Genomic DNA, 18,289 nt, shown 5'->3' with positions numbered 1-18,289 from the left:
ACCATGCTAAGCCCAACTGCAACGAGGTCAGAAGGTGATGAAGAACTCGCGCCGCATATATACACTTCCTCGTCTGCGATAAAGTTAGCCGTAATCCAGTTCGTTGTCGCAACGATGGTTCAGTACCACTGGCTCTTTCTGCAACCATGACATCCAGCTTCAAGTTGGCTTCGAGGTTCGAACATCTTTGTTTCTTTGGAGTGTGGACGTCACAATCTACCCAGTGTTTTCTGACCCCGAGCGACCTAGAAATCTACATCGTCTCTATGCCGGGGCTATTCGGCTTGTCCAAAAAAGTTCTTGGTTGCACCGAGAGTCGGATACTTTCAAAGATCGTTCGGTCGGGCTCGTGAGATGGCTAGAACTCCGAAAGGCATTACATGGGTTCTTCTAGCGCTGTTTTCCGTATTAGGCCCTACGCTTGCTGGTTGCAATTACGCCACTTTACGCTGCAAACAGGTTGTGTCAAAATCAACGAAGGTCCTCACACAGACCGAGACCGATCAGCATGATAAGGTATCCCACATCCACTCAACACCACCCATGCACGGGACCTTCGCGGTAATGATTCGCTGATACGCGAGCCGAGCAGGCATCATGTGGAGTGTTCCTGGCCATCGCGAACTCCATCTCAGGGTCGCTGCATCTTGGAACTTCGGAGCGTCCGATAGCCCGCACGGCGGAGCGGCGGCATGCGTATATGATCTAGCGCACTCGGCCGCGGCGCGTGCGCGCTGAGCTTAGCTTTGCCCTCCGCCCGTCTCGCCTTTCGTTGAATGCGCTCTCAGAGCGATACCTCCTTCATCTACATGAACCATGGGATGATGGCGGCCGACTCCAGCCTTCGATTCTTTGATTCTTCGCTCAATGAGACAGCTTACTATGATATGAAGGTGGCGGACGTGCAGCATGCGTGAGTCGACGGTTGTTACTATCGTGACGGAGGGCTGCTGACCATATATGAAGCATGGCGACTGTGGTACGCTTCATTTCACATATCATCGCCTTGCGTTGGGGTGTAACCTTGAAGGCCTCGCAGTATGTCGGGATTTTTGGATTCACAGTTCTGGTCTGGGACCATTTCTTGACGTTTTCCGATGAGGTGAGCCAATACGTCGTCACTTTTCATGTCACTCATCATTGACGGAAATGTTGTGGTAAACCAAGGTTGAGATAGTATGGAAAAAGCGCAAGACGCTCAGTGAGCTGATTTAGAGGCTTCGTTGATGTATTGGTCGTTCATATGGCCAGTGTCTTATCTGTTTATTGTCGTGGGTATCCTCACAGAAGCTCAACCGTCTCCGGCGTTTTCACACACTCTTCTCGAAGTAGAATCGTTATGCCACCCCTTTCGGCTTTATTGTTAATCTTGTCGGTGCGTCATTCGCATGCTCCTGAAATTGATTAAAAGACCATTTACCATATCTAGCATACACATATCCTTCGTGGAGTGTTATCGTACGTTCATCCTTCGTGTTACCTGCACTGTTAGCTAATGATGCAGGAGTAAGACATTCCTCTTTCGGCCATGCAAGCGATACTATGGACTGTCTGACTCATCGATAGCTGCGAACGGTTCATCAAGTACGAACCGATCATGTCCGAGATTGGCCAACATGTTGCAGGGTTTATGATGTTTCAGAGGTACGGCCATACTCTGCGCGGAACATGGAATTTATTGACTATCGGGATAGAGTCATGGCGCTGTACGGGGCTTATCATGTTGTATGTCTCTTTTTGGCCCTTGTATATGCCGCATGGACCATAGTTGCTCTATGGTTGGTAGTGGGTGGAGGGGGTGAGTTTACCTCTTAACACGATATGGCACCATCTCTGATGGGATGAGGTCAGCGGTTATGCACACGTCTGCCGTTCATTGTGAGTTCAAACAGCTGAGACCATCACATTGGATTTAACGAATGATCCATGTAATAGCATGCACATTTCATTACTACGGAAAACCGTACGCATACCGCTCACAGCCCGTTACCTCCAAATGTTAATCTTCTTGCTTAGTGCGGTCATGGCGCCAATCTGCGTCTGGCTCCCACTTCTGTACGACACAACTGTGCTAGCGTCTATACTGAAGCGCACCCTTCCTTACCGTCCGCATATGAACGCAAACACTATCTCACGAACAATGGCTACCGATGGGATATTATACTACGGGTAAGCCGGGTGATTTGCTATTCGTGCTGGAGATCATTGACTCACACGTGAATCGCATCACAGGTTGATCTGTACCGTCAATGTGCTACTTGTGATTATGATCGAACGTGCACCAGTTGGGATAAAGGATCTTCTTGGACAGTAAGTCTCTTCTCTTCTTGGGTCACCCACGCCATGGAGCTCAACAAACCGCCCAGAATACAGTACCTGTAAGCAAGGCTTCGCACATGTCTCAGATGTTTCGCACTCACGACCTCGCCCGTACTAGATTCGTGATCACAATGACGTCTCGCATCACTCTCAGCTTGCCCAAAAGCTATCACAAACTCACGCTGGGGGGCTCGAAGGCGCCTTCACGGTGGGAGAACATTACGACGCGGACTATGCCGTCACTCGAGTTCGCTACAGTTGACGAGAGCATACGTGGTTCGGTAGAAGATCTCGAGTTGACAGATACATGTCCTAACGAGGCTTCGAGGGCTCTTACGCCGGTTGAAGAAGAACTCGAGGCGCTGGCCAGTGCGAGCCCTAGTCTTCGCGTGGGCGGAAGTTGACGTAGTAGCAGAAGAAACCTATTGTTGAGTCATTGTTTACCTAGGTCATATACCTTCAATATGCCAAAGACATTGAAGAGAACGCAAACATCTGCACTCATGACGCCGAAGGCAACGATAGTAAGCTATCACAAGCGTGTGCGTTCACAGAGCCGCCACCGGGATGGTACATAGTTTGATTAGGTCACCAGGGTCCGGCTCGTTCAACTTGCCTCCGATCCAACTCCGAGCCTTCAAAAAACTCATGTATTCAGGGAGCTGCCCCGCACCCCGCACGAATATTTGCATGTTCAGAAAAGTTCTTCGTGGTACCGAGAGTTCGGTTCCTCGCGAAGACCATTCTGTCGACCTCATGAGATGGCCCCTACTAGCGCCCACCAGCCCGGATTGAGCCCGTGACGCGTGAGGTGGACCCATCTAACGCTATCGATCACTCCATGTGGACTAGCCCCTATGGTTGCCCGCCTCGACTCATCAACATCAGGCCACTTTCTTTTAGCAAGTACTCATGTCAATATTTGTGTTGGCAAAGTTTCCGACACAGACCGAGGCTGATCGACACGACGGGGCTTCCCGCACGCCCACAGCTCAAAACATCGGTACTTCACGTTGCGTATGCGCCGAACGTTCGTCGTATGATGTCGGATTTGGTTAGCTGATACCTTGGTTGATACGCGAGCCAGGCAATATCATGTGTTCCTGGCCGTAGCCAACTCCATCCAGGGTCGCCGCTTTTTGTGACGTCCGAGCACCCGATAGCCCGCACAGTGGACTGGCCGCAGGTACATACATATGACCTGGCGCACTCGGGCGCGATGCTCGCTGAGCTTCACCTTCTGCCGCCTTCCCCGCACCTTCAACCTGGCACATTCTCCACCTGTATGACCCATGGGATGATGGCGGCCGACTCCAGCCTCGTTCCGTCGCTCAATGAGACGGCCTACTATGATTTGATAGTGGAGGACGCGCAGATTGCGTAAGTTCGCCCGTTGTACTATCGTAGCGGAGAAATTCTGACCACATATGAAGGATGGCAACCGCAGTACGCTTCATCTTACGTTTCTTCGCTTGACACTCCAGTGTAACAAGGTCTCACAGTGCGTTGGGATCCTCGGATTTACAGTCCTAGTCTGGGACCATCTCCTGACGTTTTCCGACGAGGTGAGCCAGTACGCTGCCACCCCCTCTGTCACTTACATTCGTGGGAATGCTGCGGCCATCCAAGGTCGAGATAGTATGGAAGAAGCGCAAAACGCTTAGTAAGTCATATTCGAGGCTTGTTGGAGGTGATGATCGCTCATTTGGGTAGTGTCTTACTTGTTCATATTTGTGGGCACCTTCTTAGAAGTCCAACTTTCTCTGAGTTTTCACACTTTTCTCGAAGTAGAATCGTTATGTCACTCCTTTTGGTTTCATTGTTAATATTGTTGGTGCGTCAGATGTATGTTCAGATGCGTACATCAAATGACCGCATCCTATCCATAGCAAACACCGATACTTCATGGAGCATTGTCGTGCGTTCACCTCTCGTGTAACCTGCATTGGTAGCTGATGATGTTCAGGAGTAAGACGCACCTCTTTTGCCCATGTGACCAGTCTAACAATACTGCAGCTGCGAACGGTTCATTAAGTATGAACCGATCATGTCAGAGATTGGTCAACATATTGCGGCGTTCATGATGTTCCAGAGGTAAGGTTAAATTCTCACAGAGCGGGGCTCAGAACTTATTGACGATTGAGACAGAGTCATGGCATTATACGGGGCTTATCATGTTGTATGCCTCTTTCTGATTCTGGTTTATGCCGCGTGGACCGTAGTCTCAATCTTGTTGATTGTGGGTGGAGGAGGTAAGCTTACTTCTCAGTACGACAGGGGACTATTTTTTCACAGATTGGGGTTAGCGGTCATGCATACACCTGTCGTCCACTGTAAGTCAAAGCAAATGGAGGTGTCTCCTTGATAATGTTGATTAACCTATTCCTCAGCATGCACATTTCAGTATTACGGAAACACGTACGCAGACCGCTCGTCGAAGGCTAGTTACTCGCTGACCTTCCTTGCTCAGTGCAGACATGGCGTCTATTTGCGTCTGGCTCCCACTTTTGTATGGCGCAGTCGTGCTCACTTCCGTACTGAAGCGCACATTCTCTTACCGCCCGCATATGAACGCAAACACGATCGCGCGTACAATGGCGACCGACGCAATACTGTTCTACGGGCAAGTCAGGATGCTTACAATTTATGCTAGGAGTATTGACTCTCACTTTGACTTACATCACAGGCTGATCTTTACCGTCAACGTCATGCTCGTCATTATGGTGGAACGTGAACCACATGGGCTGAAGAACCTCCTCGGACAGTGAGCTTCTTTCTTTGCTCGGATGGGTTCGTCGCGAAACTGACGCGATCGTTCAGATTGCAGTACCTGTAAGCAAGCTTTCACACATATTCCCGACATTTCGCATTCATATCTTACTTCTCAGATTCATGGTCACGATGACATCCCGCATCACTCTCAGCCTACCCAAGAGCTATCACAAGCTCACGCTAGGAGGATCTCAAGTGCCTTCGCGGTGGCAAGACCTTACGACGAGAACTATTCCCACCCTCGAATTCGCTACAGTTGACGAAAGCATGCGCGGCTCAGGAGAGGATCTTGAGTTGGCGGAAGTTTCTCCTCACGGGGCTTCGAGTACCTTCACACTAGCGGAAGACGAGTGCGAGGCACTGCCCAGTGCAAACCCTAAGCTTCGGACAAGTGATATCTAACGTAGCATCAGAAGTTTTGTGGTTTTCGCTGTTCATCTAGGCTATATACCCTCGATATCGTGTAAAACCTGGATTTGGTTCGATTTTCACCGTACATAATTCATGATTGGAATCTTCTTCATAATCTTTGGCTGGTGGTCCTGAACGCATAATCTAGCCCGTAATATCCAGATAGACATCCTGTGATCTGTAAGCCTGCGTCTCTGCGGCATCCAGAAATTTGTGCCCCTTCTTACGCGCGGCTTCCAGTGCAACACGGTGTAGTGGTACACGGAAGGGCCACTCCTCCTTGTCTGTGATGCTCGCGATATCCAGAATAACCTTCGCAAACTTCGTCACATCCCCGGTGAAATGCAAAGCTGCAGGGAAGAGTGCGCGGTATTTGGTCGTAGGTAACTCAGGGCTTGTGTACGCATGATGCTCATCAGGAAATTGACACGCCGCTTGCTGAGGGCCTAATTTACTTTTTGTCACTTCTCGATCACTTATTGGAACTCATTCGAGACTTAGTTTTCGAAGCTGATTTAAAAAAAAGTACACGGAGTGCTCATGCACTGACAACGTTCACAAAGCATAAATAAGGGCTAACAAGCGCAAAAAAAGCGTTCGGACGAGAAAATCGAGCAAAGGTAACTGGATAGGATAAGTCCATATTGAAAACTGATAAAACCAAGCAGTTAGGTCTAAAAGAGCGAACAGATAGGCGGGGTGAAACAAGTAACAACGTTCAAACAAGCTAATCTGCGTGTTTGTGAAGTATTGCTCGCGAAAAAATGAGCCCATGAAGGTCCCACTCTATCTAGACATGGATGACTGCTTGTTTAGAAGCTACGAAAGGAAAAGAAGAAACACACCGTAGGGATGCAACATATACAGCCCATCCTCCATGGTTCACTCCATTGCCACCATGCCGTGCTTCCCCATCCGTTGTAAATGTCCATCTTGCAATGCGACCGGAGGCGGGGACACGCGAAAGCGCGATGCGCGTACTTATAGGTGGCGGTGGTATCTTCCGCGTCAGAAGGTGACCGTGGGTTGAATGGGCTCAGCTGCGAGACGCGCTGGTGTCGGGCGTGGTGTTGACGGAGCCGGCGGGCGAGAGAGATGGCATGGTTATCAGGTGCCCAGTCCAGCTGCTACCGACAGGCCCCTCAGTTGGGCCCATGCGATGCGCGTGGCTGGACATGCAGCAGCCTTGTCTGCCTGACCCTGCACTAGTCAAGGGTGATGATGGTGGTGGTGGTCAGTGGAAACGGTGTAGCAAAGACCCTCAGAACGTTACAGAGACGTACACGCGGTTGCTTACAGCAATTCATTCTGAAACATTCTATTAGTAACATGGGAAATTGGAATTTTCTGGAAAGGCTGAGTTTAGTTCTGTTGTCAACAAACAGGCACAAATGTTGGTCTTGTCTCCTCGTCTGTCTTTTCTTCCTTTCCTCATGTCTGTTCTGTCACCGTCACTCTCGCTGTTTCTCTTGCGCTCATCCTCTCCCGCCGCCATCGCGTTGTCGCTCACCTTCGCTCACCTCCTTCCTCTTTTGCCCTCGTACTCGTGCTCATCCCGGCTCTCTCCATTACCACAAGCCTCAGTAAGTTTTTCATATTTGTATATACTCGTCACTCACCTCTTGAATAAAGCGACCGCAATGCGCTGCGGACCCCAGCTCGAACCTCGCGGGAGTCATCGCGCCAGGCGTCAACGTCGAAGCGTCGCCGGCGCTCGGACTTGCTGTCCAGCGTGAGGCAATCCCGGTCACCGTCTCAGCGTCGACGTCGGCGTACACATACACGCACAGCAGAGGCTGCTGCCGGCGTGTTGAACGCGCCATCGACACCACGGCAATGGGCCCCTCTCTGGCGCGTGCTCGAGCACAGGCTGTGTGTCAAAACCCGTGACTCGTGATTCAGAATCTGTAGGGGACTGTGCTGGTAGGTTGGCTGTTGTGGATGACGAGTAACCAAGGTGCGTCTAGTGTGCCAGTCACGATTGCCGCTTCCGTCCCATTTACTTGCATTGTCTGATGTGTGCGGACGCAGTGGCACTCGCAGCTGCCCAGGGTCTTGGCACAATGCATGGGTGAGTGGCGACATTCACAACCAACGTTCCCACAACATGTACGTGTATCTTTATATACCTCTTCCACGATATTGTCGGTGCTAATGATTTCTCTCAGGATCTTATGCTACGTTAATAGCAGCTGGTATTGTTTTGTGTCGAATAAATGGTGCAAAAGGTGTGTGCACCTTATTCTCTTGCCCTCGCAGCAGGTCGTCATTGGCGTCGACCATGGCGTACAAGGCTCGACTTCCACTTTGCTCTGCTTTTTGACTATATTTCTCTTGCTTATTGTATGACTTAAATATACTTTTTGTACCGATGAGCGCAATACAGCGATTTTAAGCGGCTGAAAAGTATGAATAAGCAGGGAAAAAGCGGCGAGATCTGCTTATTTTCTGCTTTTTGAATGCTTGCTTTTAGATTCCTTAGAAGCCGCTTTTCTATCAATAAGCACTGAAAAGCGCGCAAAAAGCGGCGTGTATTTTTCCTGATGCCTGGGGCTCGAAGACGTTGTTTTTCGCCTGCGAGGTTTTGAACAGCGCGGGTTCTAGGATTGTGAACTGTGCCATATAGATTTAGCAGTGCCAGAATGAAGGCGTAGAGGTAGCGAACCCAAATGTTCCAGGCCTTGTCGACCTCCTGAGCATAGGCCTCGGTCAAGGATTCGAGGGCTGAGAACGTTAACCTTATGAACAATGCTACTAGAAAGATCGAGCTCACCGGCATTCCTGTGCAATCGGCCCGTACCTTAGCATGGCTGCTCGTTTATGTCAAACAATGACGTACGCAGCAGCATAATGAACAACACCTGGCGGCGCTTCGATAGCTGTCCTCGATGAGACCTGCAGCAACTTCCCTCCAGGCGGAACCTGCTCCCGGAATGTGCGCACCGCTTCCCGCGTGACGTGCGACGCACTCCAAAACATCACCTCGAATTGTCTGCGTGCGTTCGCGCGCGTCCGATATGCCCTCCGCCTCTACTATGACGGAACAGCCCGCATTATTAAACACCACGTCGACACGCCCAAAGTCTGATACGGCTCGTTCAAATGCAGGGCCTATCTTATCCTCTTGAGTAACATCGAGCTGGTAGACACACAGCTGTGAAGATGAGTACCGGGTCTTGAGGTCCGCGAGCGCTGAGGGGCTACGGAGGGTTGCGAAGACGCGATCTCCATGAGCAAGGGCAGCCTTAGTGACTTCGAGCCCAAAGCCAGATAATGCACCGGTGACTGATTTCATCAAAGTCAATAAGAGAGTGTGCGATAAGGCTTTGACTTGGCCTTGACATTGACAATGCCTGATGTAAAGACAAGATCACTCACCAAACCAGACTTTACTAGAGCAGCCCGTTGAAGACATTCTCCCCGAGCTTCAAATGCTCAGGTCTTGGCGAAGCACAGTATGAACTACCGTGGATAAGGAGTATGGGAGGAACACCAGGCACTGGGAACATCTACATCACACAAAGTAGGCTTCTAGTATAGACGGCCCACAGAGACCATCATGTACTATAGCAGCTGTATTGAGTGTCATAAAGGGCCGTGGTTCGTCACTACGGTAGAGGACCTCTGAATCTTATAGCATGAGCCGGTTCATGTAGACGTCTACAGAACTGGTTTAGGTACTATATGTCAGAATTACGTCTAGTATTTGACCCTTTACGGCTTTATTGGTCCATCCAGAAGCCTCCTGTACGGCGATGTTCCTCTACGAGGTCTACAAGTAAACACCGCCTTCATACGTCTACACAGGCGCTAGGTATCTCCAGTAGGTAGTATTAGCGCCTTACGCATTCATGCATTCGTGTGGCTCCGCGTCCATCGCACTGAGCCACGTACATAGCTTACGTAGCCGTCCTGCATTACCGTGGGATTAGGACTATATAGCATTACGAATACGGTAGTGACTTCACACGCTCCTATCATACATATACAGTCGCTACCACGAATATCATCTACAGTGTCTTTCTACCCCGAACGACTATCATCGTCAGCCTACCAGCTCAACAGCTACTAACTCAACCTTCAACTAACGCCCGGTGAGTCTGCGCAGTTATAGACTTCCTAGCTATACTCGCGTTCGATCTTCGACACTATAGATATACAGCAATAATGTAGGTACAGGCGAATACTACATGGCATTATAATGGTTGACGACTTTCATCATATGCGTTGTAAGTGTTATGCATCATTAATACTAGTCCATTTCGTGAGCTACGGTTAATTACATAGTTGCAACACATGAGTACAAGTGAACGTGCAAAAGACATGTCATTGAGCAATACAGAGTGCAGCGCGATGGCGGGAAACATCCGTTGAAGAATACAGAGTGCAGGTGGGGTAGCAAGAAACGTACATTGAGGAATACAGTGCATTGTGGTGGCAAGAAATGTCCATGATGGGGACAAATGAACAAATACGAGCTAAATATTGCGAAATATTAGAGTCATGGACGGCGAGGGAACAGGTGGGGTACATACCATCAAAGTCTGCTATCAATGACGGCCTCACCCATGACCACGAGTTCGCGAACGGCCTCACCCATGACCACGAGTTCGCGAACGGCCACGCCGTCCACGAGAGCCCTCGCCCTGAGCGCGTTTCTTGGTACTTGGTGCAGGCGCTTCCTCCTCCGGCTCGCTCGACTCCAGCTCGGAGAGGGACGAGTCGTCCTTCCGAGGCTTTGGTCTGGTGTTGCGAGTCGGTGAGGAAGCGTGGACGCGACCATATACCGCCACGGCACGAGGAGCCTGTGCACGAGTGGGGACTGGGGAGCACAATGTTGCCGGTTTGCGAAGGCGGCATGGTATGGAGGATGATCCGGGGAAGGTGAGCTTACCCTTATCATCAATCCCCTGCCCCGGCGCCTCATTCTCTTTATCCGTGTCCTCGCCCGTGTCCTCGTTGTCATCCTCGTCCTCACCAATCTCATCCTCGCCCTCATCAAGCTCCTCTTCACCCTCGTCAGCTTCCCCATCTCCACCGGGCTCGTCGTCCTCGTCAGGCTCCTTGTCGAGTTCCTCGTCCTCATCGGTGTTATCCTTTGAGTCTTCAGGTGCGCCATTCTCTTCATCATCGGAACTTGATGACGATGACGAGCTGCTGACCTGCACGTTCTTGCGATTGTCGTCTGCATTAGCCTTCGTGGTCGCCTGTGAAGGCTTGGGGCATCGCTTTGGAGGCTGGGGCTTGTGTGAAGTGGACCATGGCTCCGACGTTGAAGAGGGCTTGCTGACGCAGATGGAGGGCTCGGCAGCGTTGACACGGGCAGAGCGATTTAACTAGGACAGTGAGAGTTGTTTAATAAACATGTCGTCGATTACAATAATGACACGTACCTCGGATGAAAACCTTTCGAGCTCGGCTTCAACTGTGGCGGGTTGATCAACGTCAACATCAAGGTCCTTACCTTGCATCTTGATGTCCGTGGTCGCGTCGCCAGCAGCCTCAGAGGAGGCAGCTTCGAGCTGGGCCGCCAAAAGGAACAAGTCCCCACGCTTCGATTTTGTGCCATTCTTGTCGGAATCCGCACGAGAAGAGCGGCCAAGTCGCCGCCCTTTCGGATGTCCAAAGATCTCACTAAATAAAGTGTTAGTTTAGCAGTATGATGAAGAGAGATAGACGAACATGTTGAACCACTTGATGAGTGCCTCAACAAAGGGTTTGTTTTGCTGGCGCCAGAGGAACTCCAGCAAGTTGTTGTGAGCATCTTCCCAGACAAACTCGCCATCAGCAGTCACTCCCCACTGGGGTTGCTGACTCGGGGCGAACCGTAGCTATATATGCATGTTAGACGCATGTAGGATATGATAGTGAACAACTTACACCAATGTATATATATGCTATGTGCTCCGGACGCACCGTGAACGTCTCCATGAGAGCTGCATTGCTGCGCTGCTTCACAGCACGGCGTTTCTTAGCAGTTGCAGCCTGCGGGCCAAGGAAAACACGCTTCAAGGCCTGAAGCGCCCAAAGATTAGAATTAAAAGACGAAAACAAAAGGAAAGACTCACGCGCAAAAAGACAGGGTGCTCGAACATTCCTTCACCTACATTGTTGGGGTTGTATGCACAGTCCTTCCAGACAAACGCGGGAAACCAGTCAGCCGTGACTTCCCAATCGCCTGTACCTTCTGCCATCTGACGAGCAACTCTATTACGAAGAGGTTCTGGTCAGTATATGCGGGCGATTTGACCAATTCAAACTCACTCGGCCGGATTCTCATCAAACTCCTGCAGGTAGATGGCAGGGCGGAGCAGACGTGCGAGCTTGTCATGATTGAACCCCATGTCATCTCGCGAAGAGCCGGCTCCAACTAAAGACTGTATAGGGTAGTCGGGGTCGTCAGCAGCCCAGAGGCAAAAGTTTGCTTTGCATGAGCCGTAGTCCTCGTTTCGCGTGCGGCCGATGACTCTGCGAATCTGAAGGCATATAATCAGTGAATATATGTGCACTTACGAGAAGAAACCTACATCCTCAACGCAGCTCTGAAGCTCCTGGAGGCAGTTGGCGCGTTTGAGGAGGGCAAATATTGCGGGACAATGCTCCTTGACAAAGTCATAGATGAAGACATGCCATTTCCTCCAGCCTTTGCTCCTTCAAGGAGCGCATATAATCAGTAGACGCACAAAGAGACAAACAAAAGCAAACTCACAACTCTTTCCAGCTCTGTTTGATCTCTGACGACGCAGAGAGATCACCATAGGCACCAGCACCCTTCAAGGAGCGATAGACTCCAAGTTGGAGGACAGTATCAACATCAGAGAAAGAGCTGCCAGTACGAGCAAGAACCCGACCAAGGCGAAGGCACTGGACTGAAAGGCTGTCATGAACGAGTCAGTTCACAACAGGATCTCAGAAAATACAAACAGTCACCTTTTACTCTTGATGGGACCAACAGTGGCACGCGTTTTTGGTTTCTTACGTGCGACAGCCTTGCGTTGATGCGATCCTTTTGAAGGCTTCAGAGGGGAGGGGGCCTTGAGGGTTTTCTGGGTATCACCACTCTTGTGCTTTTTGTGGGATGGACAACTTGGTGAACGTGAGGCCTTCCGTTTTTCCCATGCCATGGACGTATCGAGGGGAGGGTGTGGTGGTGGTGGTAGGAGAAAGAAAGACAGATCAAAACACATCCGCTTGTGACACAACGCGAACGCAGCTGTTCTTTTTCCCACAGTCCTCCAATTTTGGAAAGGGTGACCTCGGTGGGCTAAATTAAGATAGATTCCGTGCCGAGGCTGCTTCCCCGGGCCTGAGCCACTGCACTTTGCCGAGTTGCCCGAGTGCTGCGTGCAACGTGCGCATACTTGCTTTGGCTTGCATTCAGACGCTGTCTTGCCCCAATACAACCCCCTTCCACCTCTCCATGCCAAAACTCCATCAATGCAAGGGAAACCTCTGCAAAGAGGTATTTCTCACCAAGCGAGACCTCCATGTTCACGAAAGAAACTGCCAGAAGGTCATATCAGCCAGAGAGGCGCTCTACCAAGCAGCAGAAGAGCATGAATGTTCACTTAAACATCGTCGCATCAGGTCCCCACAAGCAGGAGAGTCAAATCCTGTGCCTGAGGAGGTGTTTGAAGGGATAGATGACAGTATTGGAGTTGGGGATCTCGAGCTTGTAGATGTTGAGGAAGCCGAGCAGTCATCTGCTCAATCTGTACGTCTACATCACACTCCGAGACCTACTACATGGTCTGAACTTCCTCCTCAATTGCTCTTGATATGTAGGTACATGTATCTAGGCCATCTAGACGCAGTTTAGGCAGGCCTGAACGCTTTAATGACACGATTCCTTCTCCTTCTGTTGAGCTTGCTCAAGCTCCAGCGTCTACTCAAGAGAATCTCGGCCGGATAGACCCAGATACCCCACTGGGGCTGCCTACTTCTCATTCACCCTCCCCAGAGCAGCCTGCTCACGACTTTATGACCAAGTACACGACTAGTCCCAACGAGTTTGGTCTCTATCGCATTTACCAGGCCAAACCAATACAAGTCCACTGTGACACACTCATGAGTGTCTCAGATGCACCCTTACTCGAATCAAGTTCAGCTCCACAGCGAACTACCAGTCTCATATCATCTGGTGCACCATCTCCTGCCGACTTAGACTCTGACGAAGTGATGGCTCCGTTCTCAAATCCCACATGTGGGATCATGTACACGTACTTGGAGGGTGGATCTAAAACCAAATCAGCGGCTGACGCACGGTGGTTAAATCCCTACTCCAGCATCCTCTATACTCAGAAATAGAACTGGATGCATACGATCCTGATGGCGAGAAGGAACACCTCAACAAGTTTCTCCGAGCAGGTGACAATGCTTTTCGCGAAGGATATGGCTGGCAAGAGTCCTCCATCGAGATTCCACTACCTTTTGAGGGTCGACAGATGCAGGGAGGCGAGCTTAGAGCCCCAAAACTCACTATTGAGGGTGTGTGGCATCGCAATATAGCTGACATTGTCAAATATGCGGTTGAGGATCCCATTTTCTCTACATATAACACGACACCATTCGAGCAGCGCTGGAAGACATATGACAACCGGGACATCAGGATATACTCGGAGATGTACAGCTCTCAAACTGTCATTGACGCGTACAACGACATAAACACAGCTCCAAGGTCTCCTGGTGATGACCTGGAACGAATTGTCATACCCCTCATGATCTGGTCGGATGCAACACTCCTCACAAACTTTGGGGAGGCATCGCTGTGGCCTGTATATCTTTTCCTGGGCAATCAGTCAAAGTATGTCCGTGGCAAGCCATCGTCACAATCCTGTCACCATGTTGCGTATATTCCAAGTGTAAGTACACTCTCCGAGTCTGTCTATAATAACCAGACTGAACTACCTTTACCAGCTTCCAGATGGCTGGCAAAATACGTACACAGACATCTTTGGGAAACCGCCCTCAAAAGATGTCCATACACACCTCAAGCGAGAGCTCTTCCAGAAGGTTTGGGAGCTGCTGCTTCACGATGAGGGGTTCCGGCGTGCGTACAGAGAGGGCATAGTCACTACTTGCGGCGATGGGATCAAGCGTTGAGGGATGATTCGATTTGTGACATATTCTGCTGATTACCCAGAAAAGTACGTGGCCAGTAATCTTGTGTCATTAACACTCATGTTTCCATAGGATTTTACTCTGCACTATCAAGTTTCTAGGGAAAACCCCATGCCCACGCTGCCTGATACTTAAAATTCACGTTGCAGATATGGGAACGAGACGTGATATGCAGCATCGTCAGAACTTGCGTACCGACTCTGCTCAGCGTCAAAACCTTGTGAGGATGGCTCGTGATTGGATGTTCAGAAAAGGATGTGCAGTCAATTCCCGTCAAGTTCAATCATTGCTCGAGGAAGAATCAGGTGTACCCACAGTGGTGTGTTACTAATGATCTCGCCTCCTTGCTTTGATTAACTTTGTGATATACAGAACACTTTTTCCGAATTTCTGCTGGAAGAGAACGTCAACTTCTTCTCCCTATTTCCTGTAGACCTCCTCCACGAGTTCGAGCTCGGTGTATGGAAGGCAGTTTTCACCCACTTGGTCAGGATACTTTTGGCCATCGGAGGCTCTGCAGTTCAGAAAGTAAATGACCGGTATGTTCAATTCTTTCAATGTGGTCTCATGCATTGACTATGTAAAGCTATCGTAAAACTCCTACATTTGGACGGGGTACGATTCGTAGATTTCACAAGAATGCGTGCGGGATGAAACGACTCGCTGCGCGTGATTTTGAAGATTTGGTCCAGGTAAGGATTTACACCTATGGAGTTCAGTTTTTCTCATAGGATGAACATTGTGCAGTGCGCCATCCCAGTATTTGAGTCGGTGTTTCCAGACAAATCACACCGGAGAGTCATTTCTGATCTACTCTTTGAGCTCGCTACCTGGCATGCTCTTGCCAAACTTCGTCTCCACACAGATGATACCCTCAAGGTGTTTGATGTGTCAACTGCTGAATTGGGCAGATTAATGCGCCAGTTTCAGCATGAGGTTTGTCCCGATTATGACACCTGTGAATTGCCTCCAGAAACTGCAGCTCGTGGTCGGAGAGAAACACGCCAGGGAGTACATCAGGTATCTGGCAAAAAGCGCAAGGTCTTGAACCTCAAGACGTACAAATACCATGCACTTGGTGATTATCCAGCAATGGTCCGCCTTCTTGGATCGGTTGACAACTACACATCGCAGTTGGTGAGCTCATATCCCTATTTTCAGTATGTATCATGTACTGACCTTGGCTGTTCAGGGCGAGCAAGAGCATCGCACATCCAAAAGTCGTTATCCTCACACCCCCAAAAAGCATGACACCATGATCAAGTCCCTGACCCGGATCGAGTCTCGTGCTCGCTATGTCAGAAAACTATGTAAATACCTTGAACAAACAGCAAGACAGCACCATTCCTCCCCAGCTCCTCAGCCCAATACCACAGCCAGTGAATCTTCAAAAAGCGACCCTTCACAGCGCTATTGGATATCGAAAAGGTCTCAGAGCCAAAACATCACTGTTCGTGATCTCATGAACGCGGTTCACCAGTCTTTGGGAGCTGATAAAGAAGTGAGTTGCACACAGAATGCCATCTACAGCAACTGATCAATATTCTGGACACAAGGAATTCATGAAGTGTCTCAAGACACACATCCTTGATCGCCTTCGTGAACAGAATGATGTGCCCGAAGATCTTGACCTGCCTCCTTATGACACTTTTCCTGACGCCGACTATAGCTCTGAGCAGCTTAGTTCACTCGTTATCAGCAAGAACAAGGTCTACGAGCACAAAACACTACATGTCAATTACACAACTTACGATCTGAGGCGCAAACAGGACACTATTAACCCACGATCGCGTGCAGATATAATGGTCATGTCTCAGGACTCGCCAAGCGATGCTGGTGTTCACCCATACTGGTACGCTCGAGTCACCTACATATTTCATCTCAAAGTTCGCTTTCGACAAGAGGATCCAACCTCACTTCGACGCATAAACATTGTTCTGGTTCGGTGGCTCCACCGAAATTCTCGGTACCAAAGTATATTTGCAGCTCGCCGACTTCCACGGGTTTCTTTCCATCCTCTGAGCTCTTCGGAATGCTGGGACTTTATTGACCCATCTACAATCGTGCGGGGCATCCACCTCATCCCTGCCTTCAAGAGAGGTCGATCTCCAGGGCCTTCAATCCCCTCTGACATCAGTTGCTTGCATTTTGGATCTGTAGCCCCTGAGGCAAACAATGAGTGGAAGTATTACTATGTGGGCATGTGAGTAAACTTCAAATTCGTATATTTCATCCACTAAACTAATCTTATTTACAGCTTTGTTGACCGGGACATGTTCATGCGTTTCCTAGGTGGCGGTGTTGGCCACATGCTGTCTCGGAAGTGGGAGGGTCATCTCCAAGCAGACAGGCCCATAGTTGAGCAGGAGGAGGTTTATTCTGATGATGAGGTAAGCAGAGATGATACAAAAAATGCCGATACAGACCCAGAGGAGGAAGGCAGCTGGTATGACATGGAAGAGGAACAAGATGAAGATGAGCAGCTTGGAGAGGACGAAGCTCCAGGTGAGGACGAACAGCTTTTGCAGAGTGTGGGATTTGGACCACTTTAGTATCTTCATTTTGTAATCTACGATCTCAGCTATTCTAGTAACTACTGTGGAGGGAGCTGCCGACATGTTGTACATACACGTCGGTGTCTTTGTCTGACATCATTGCAGGGGAACGCAGCCACTGCGTCGTATTATTGAATAGTAGTAGGGGCGACATGCTTTATTTGGCTCTGCTTGGTCATAACTTTAAACTCCGCTTTTATATTTGTCGCGGACGCGAGCGCGTCTCTCACTCTCTCCTCTCATGTCACTTCCGGAGGTGGGCGCAAGTGCCCCGTTCCGCAAACCCTCGCACAGGCCCCATTTGGGCCCCAAAATGCCAATGTTGAGCTTAGCCGCCCGCGGCCGAGCTCTGATGGACATGCGCTCTGGTCAAGGCGTCTTCTCCACAAGCCCGGCTGCGAGCAAAAGGCTAAGCAAAAAAACTGAAGCAGGCGCCCGAACGCACCTGTAACCCCTACGTCACGTAAAACAAAATAAAAGCATGTCTATACCATAACAGTAGTGTACACGTCAATATACCCCGTATTCACGCCTGCTACAACACGCTGTAGGCTGCCATTGTTCGACTACAAGAACCCAATCAACCTATACACGGTTATAATAAAATTGACACATCGGTAGATCGTCTATAGCAGTGTCTGTGGGTTTCTGGGAGAAACTGTAGTTTACTACAATACACGAAAACTTATGATGAACCCCCGTCATATTGTGTGTCCTATTATAGATACTCCGTAATATCACCAGACCGATTGTAGTAGTTCGTCACGCATACTATACCAAGTTTGGGTTTGTCATAGCCATCATAGTAAACTACTTTGTGTGATGTAATCCAGCTGATGACATGGCGATAGCGTTCATTTCCCGGATACTCCAATAATAGAAGCTCACAACAGCCAATCTGTTTGAGTGGGTTGCTTAGGAGAGCTGAATATGAACTGAAGAGAGCGTGATGCAGCGATGAACAAGTCGGATGCGATGTTTGTGCATGGTCGAGTTCAAAAAGTAAAGAATTAATTTGAATGTTGTCATGGCAGACATTTGGCTCCGGATTGACAAGCGTGAGTAAAGCTGACTAACTTCTTTTCTTACCCACTTTCTTGCACCCCGTCTGT

The 18,289-nt window shown here is 49.6% G+C and overlaps 7 protein-coding genes across 7 annotated transcripts; 5 read left to right on the top strand and 2 right to left on the bottom strand.

Annotated features, from left to right (window-relative positions):
- The first annotated feature begins 472 nt into the window (after positions 1–472).
- Positions 473–5,502, top strand: CONPUDRAFT_163781 (uncharacterized protein). Its single transcript, XM_007768494.1, has 27 exons — positions 473–516; positions 593–913; positions 967–979; positions 1,040–1,102; positions 1,168–1,201; positions 1,252–1,271; positions 1,333–1,375; positions 1,430–1,458; positions 1,586–1,644; positions 1,695–1,798; positions 1,852–1,878; positions 1,936–1,963; positions 2,017–2,169; positions 2,233–2,310; positions 2,367–2,378; positions 2,438–2,708; positions 2,768–2,843; positions 3,447–3,699; positions 3,753–3,765; positions 3,822–3,982; positions 4,336–4,413; positions 4,468–4,571; positions 4,626–4,652; positions 4,710–4,737; positions 4,790–5,083; positions 5,140–5,151; positions 5,208–5,502. The coding sequence occupies exons 2-27, from the start codon at positions 777–779 to the stop codon at positions 5,491–5,493; spliced, it is 2,403 nt and encodes an 800-aa protein (XP_007766684.1). The 5' UTR covers positions 473–516; positions 593–776; the 3' UTR covers positions 5,494–5,502.
- A 1,433-nt stretch (positions 5,503–6,935) lies between these two features.
- Positions 6,936–7,392, top strand: CONPUDRAFT_151750 (uncharacterized protein; the record flags this gene model as incomplete). The annotated part of the gene is made up of 2 exons (XM_007768493.1): positions 6,936–7,085; positions 7,135–7,392. 2 exons carry the CDS (start codon positions 6,936–6,938, stop codon positions 7,390–7,392), a joined length of 408 nt encoding a protein of 135 aa, XP_007766683.1.
- A 475-nt stretch (positions 7,393–7,867) lies between these two features.
- CONPUDRAFT_163779 (NAD(P)-binding protein) lies at positions 7,868–8,797 on the bottom strand (the record flags this gene model as incomplete). The annotated part of the gene is made up of 5 exons (XM_007768492.1): positions 7,868–8,115; positions 8,168–8,226; positions 8,276–8,283; positions 8,342–8,381; positions 8,446–8,797. The coding sequence occupies 5 exons, from the start codon at positions 8,795–8,797 to the stop codon at positions 7,999–8,001; spliced, it is 576 nt and encodes a 191-aa protein (XP_007766682.1). The 3' UTR covers positions 7,868–7,998.
- Positions 8,798–10,094: 1,297 nt separating this feature from the next.
- Positions 10,095–12,626, bottom strand: CONPUDRAFT_151748 (uncharacterized protein; the record flags this gene model as incomplete). The annotated part of the gene is made up of 9 exons (XM_007768491.1): positions 10,095–10,838; positions 10,896–11,136; positions 11,185–11,333; positions 11,419–11,517; positions 11,571–11,709; positions 11,767–11,978; positions 12,030–12,153; positions 12,212–12,379; positions 12,433–12,626. The coding sequence occupies 9 exons, from the start codon at positions 12,624–12,626 to the stop codon at positions 10,095–10,097; spliced, it is 2,070 nt and encodes a 689-aa protein (XP_007766681.1).
- Positions 12,627–12,922: 296 nt separating this feature from the next.
- On the top strand, positions 12,923–14,604 carry CONPUDRAFT_151747 (uncharacterized protein; the record flags this gene model as incomplete). The annotated part of the gene is made up of 4 exons (XM_007768490.1): positions 12,923–13,216; positions 13,288–13,732; positions 13,804–14,363; positions 14,419–14,604. The coding sequence occupies 4 exons, from the start codon at positions 12,923–12,925 to the stop codon at positions 14,602–14,604; spliced, it is 1,485 nt and encodes a 494-aa protein (XP_007766680.1).
- A 620-nt stretch (positions 14,605–15,224) lies between these two features.
- On the top strand, positions 15,225–15,873 carry CONPUDRAFT_52845 (uncharacterized protein; the record flags this gene model as incomplete). Its single annotated transcript, XM_007768177.1, has 2 exons — positions 15,225–15,314; positions 15,370–15,873. Coding segments are annotated over 2 exons (594 nt in total), but the record flags the coding sequence as incomplete, so codon positions are not given.
- A 404-nt stretch (positions 15,874–16,277) lies between these two features.
- On the top strand, positions 16,278–16,730 carry CONPUDRAFT_38927 (uncharacterized protein; the record flags this gene model as incomplete). Its single annotated transcript, XM_007768099.1, has 1 exon — positions 16,278–16,730. A coding segment is annotated over one exon (453 nt), but the record flags the coding sequence as incomplete, so codon positions are not given.
- Positions 16,731–18,289: the final 1,559 nt, after the last annotated feature.

The sequence above is a fragment of the Coniophora puteana genome (assembly GCF_000271625.1).
Source record: "Coniophora puteana RWD-64-598 SS2 unplaced genomic scaffold CONPUscaffold_4, whole genome shotgun sequence".
In the NCBI taxonomy this organism is placed as follows: Eukaryota; Fungi; Basidiomycota; class Agaricomycetes; order Boletales; family Coniophoraceae; genus Coniophora; species Coniophora puteana.
Note: the sequence above shows the minus strand (reverse complement) of the source record. Positions and strands in the feature narration are given on the sequence as shown.

Excerpts from the sequence above, each read along its gene's own strand:
- CONPUDRAFT_163781 (XM_007768494.1), top strand. The coding sequence starts at position 777 with ATGCGCTCTCAGAGCGATACCTCCTTCATCTACATGAACCATGGGATG. Across the intron at positions 1,272-1,332 it reads TGTCTTATCTGTTTATTGTC|AATCGTTATGCCACCCCTTT; the intron begins GTGGGTATCCTC and ends TTCTCGAAGTAG. Across the intron at positions 3,983-4,335 it reads GAAGAAGCGCAAAACGCTTA|CTGCGAACGGTTCATTAAGT; the intron begins GTAAGTCATATT and ends ACAATACTGCAG.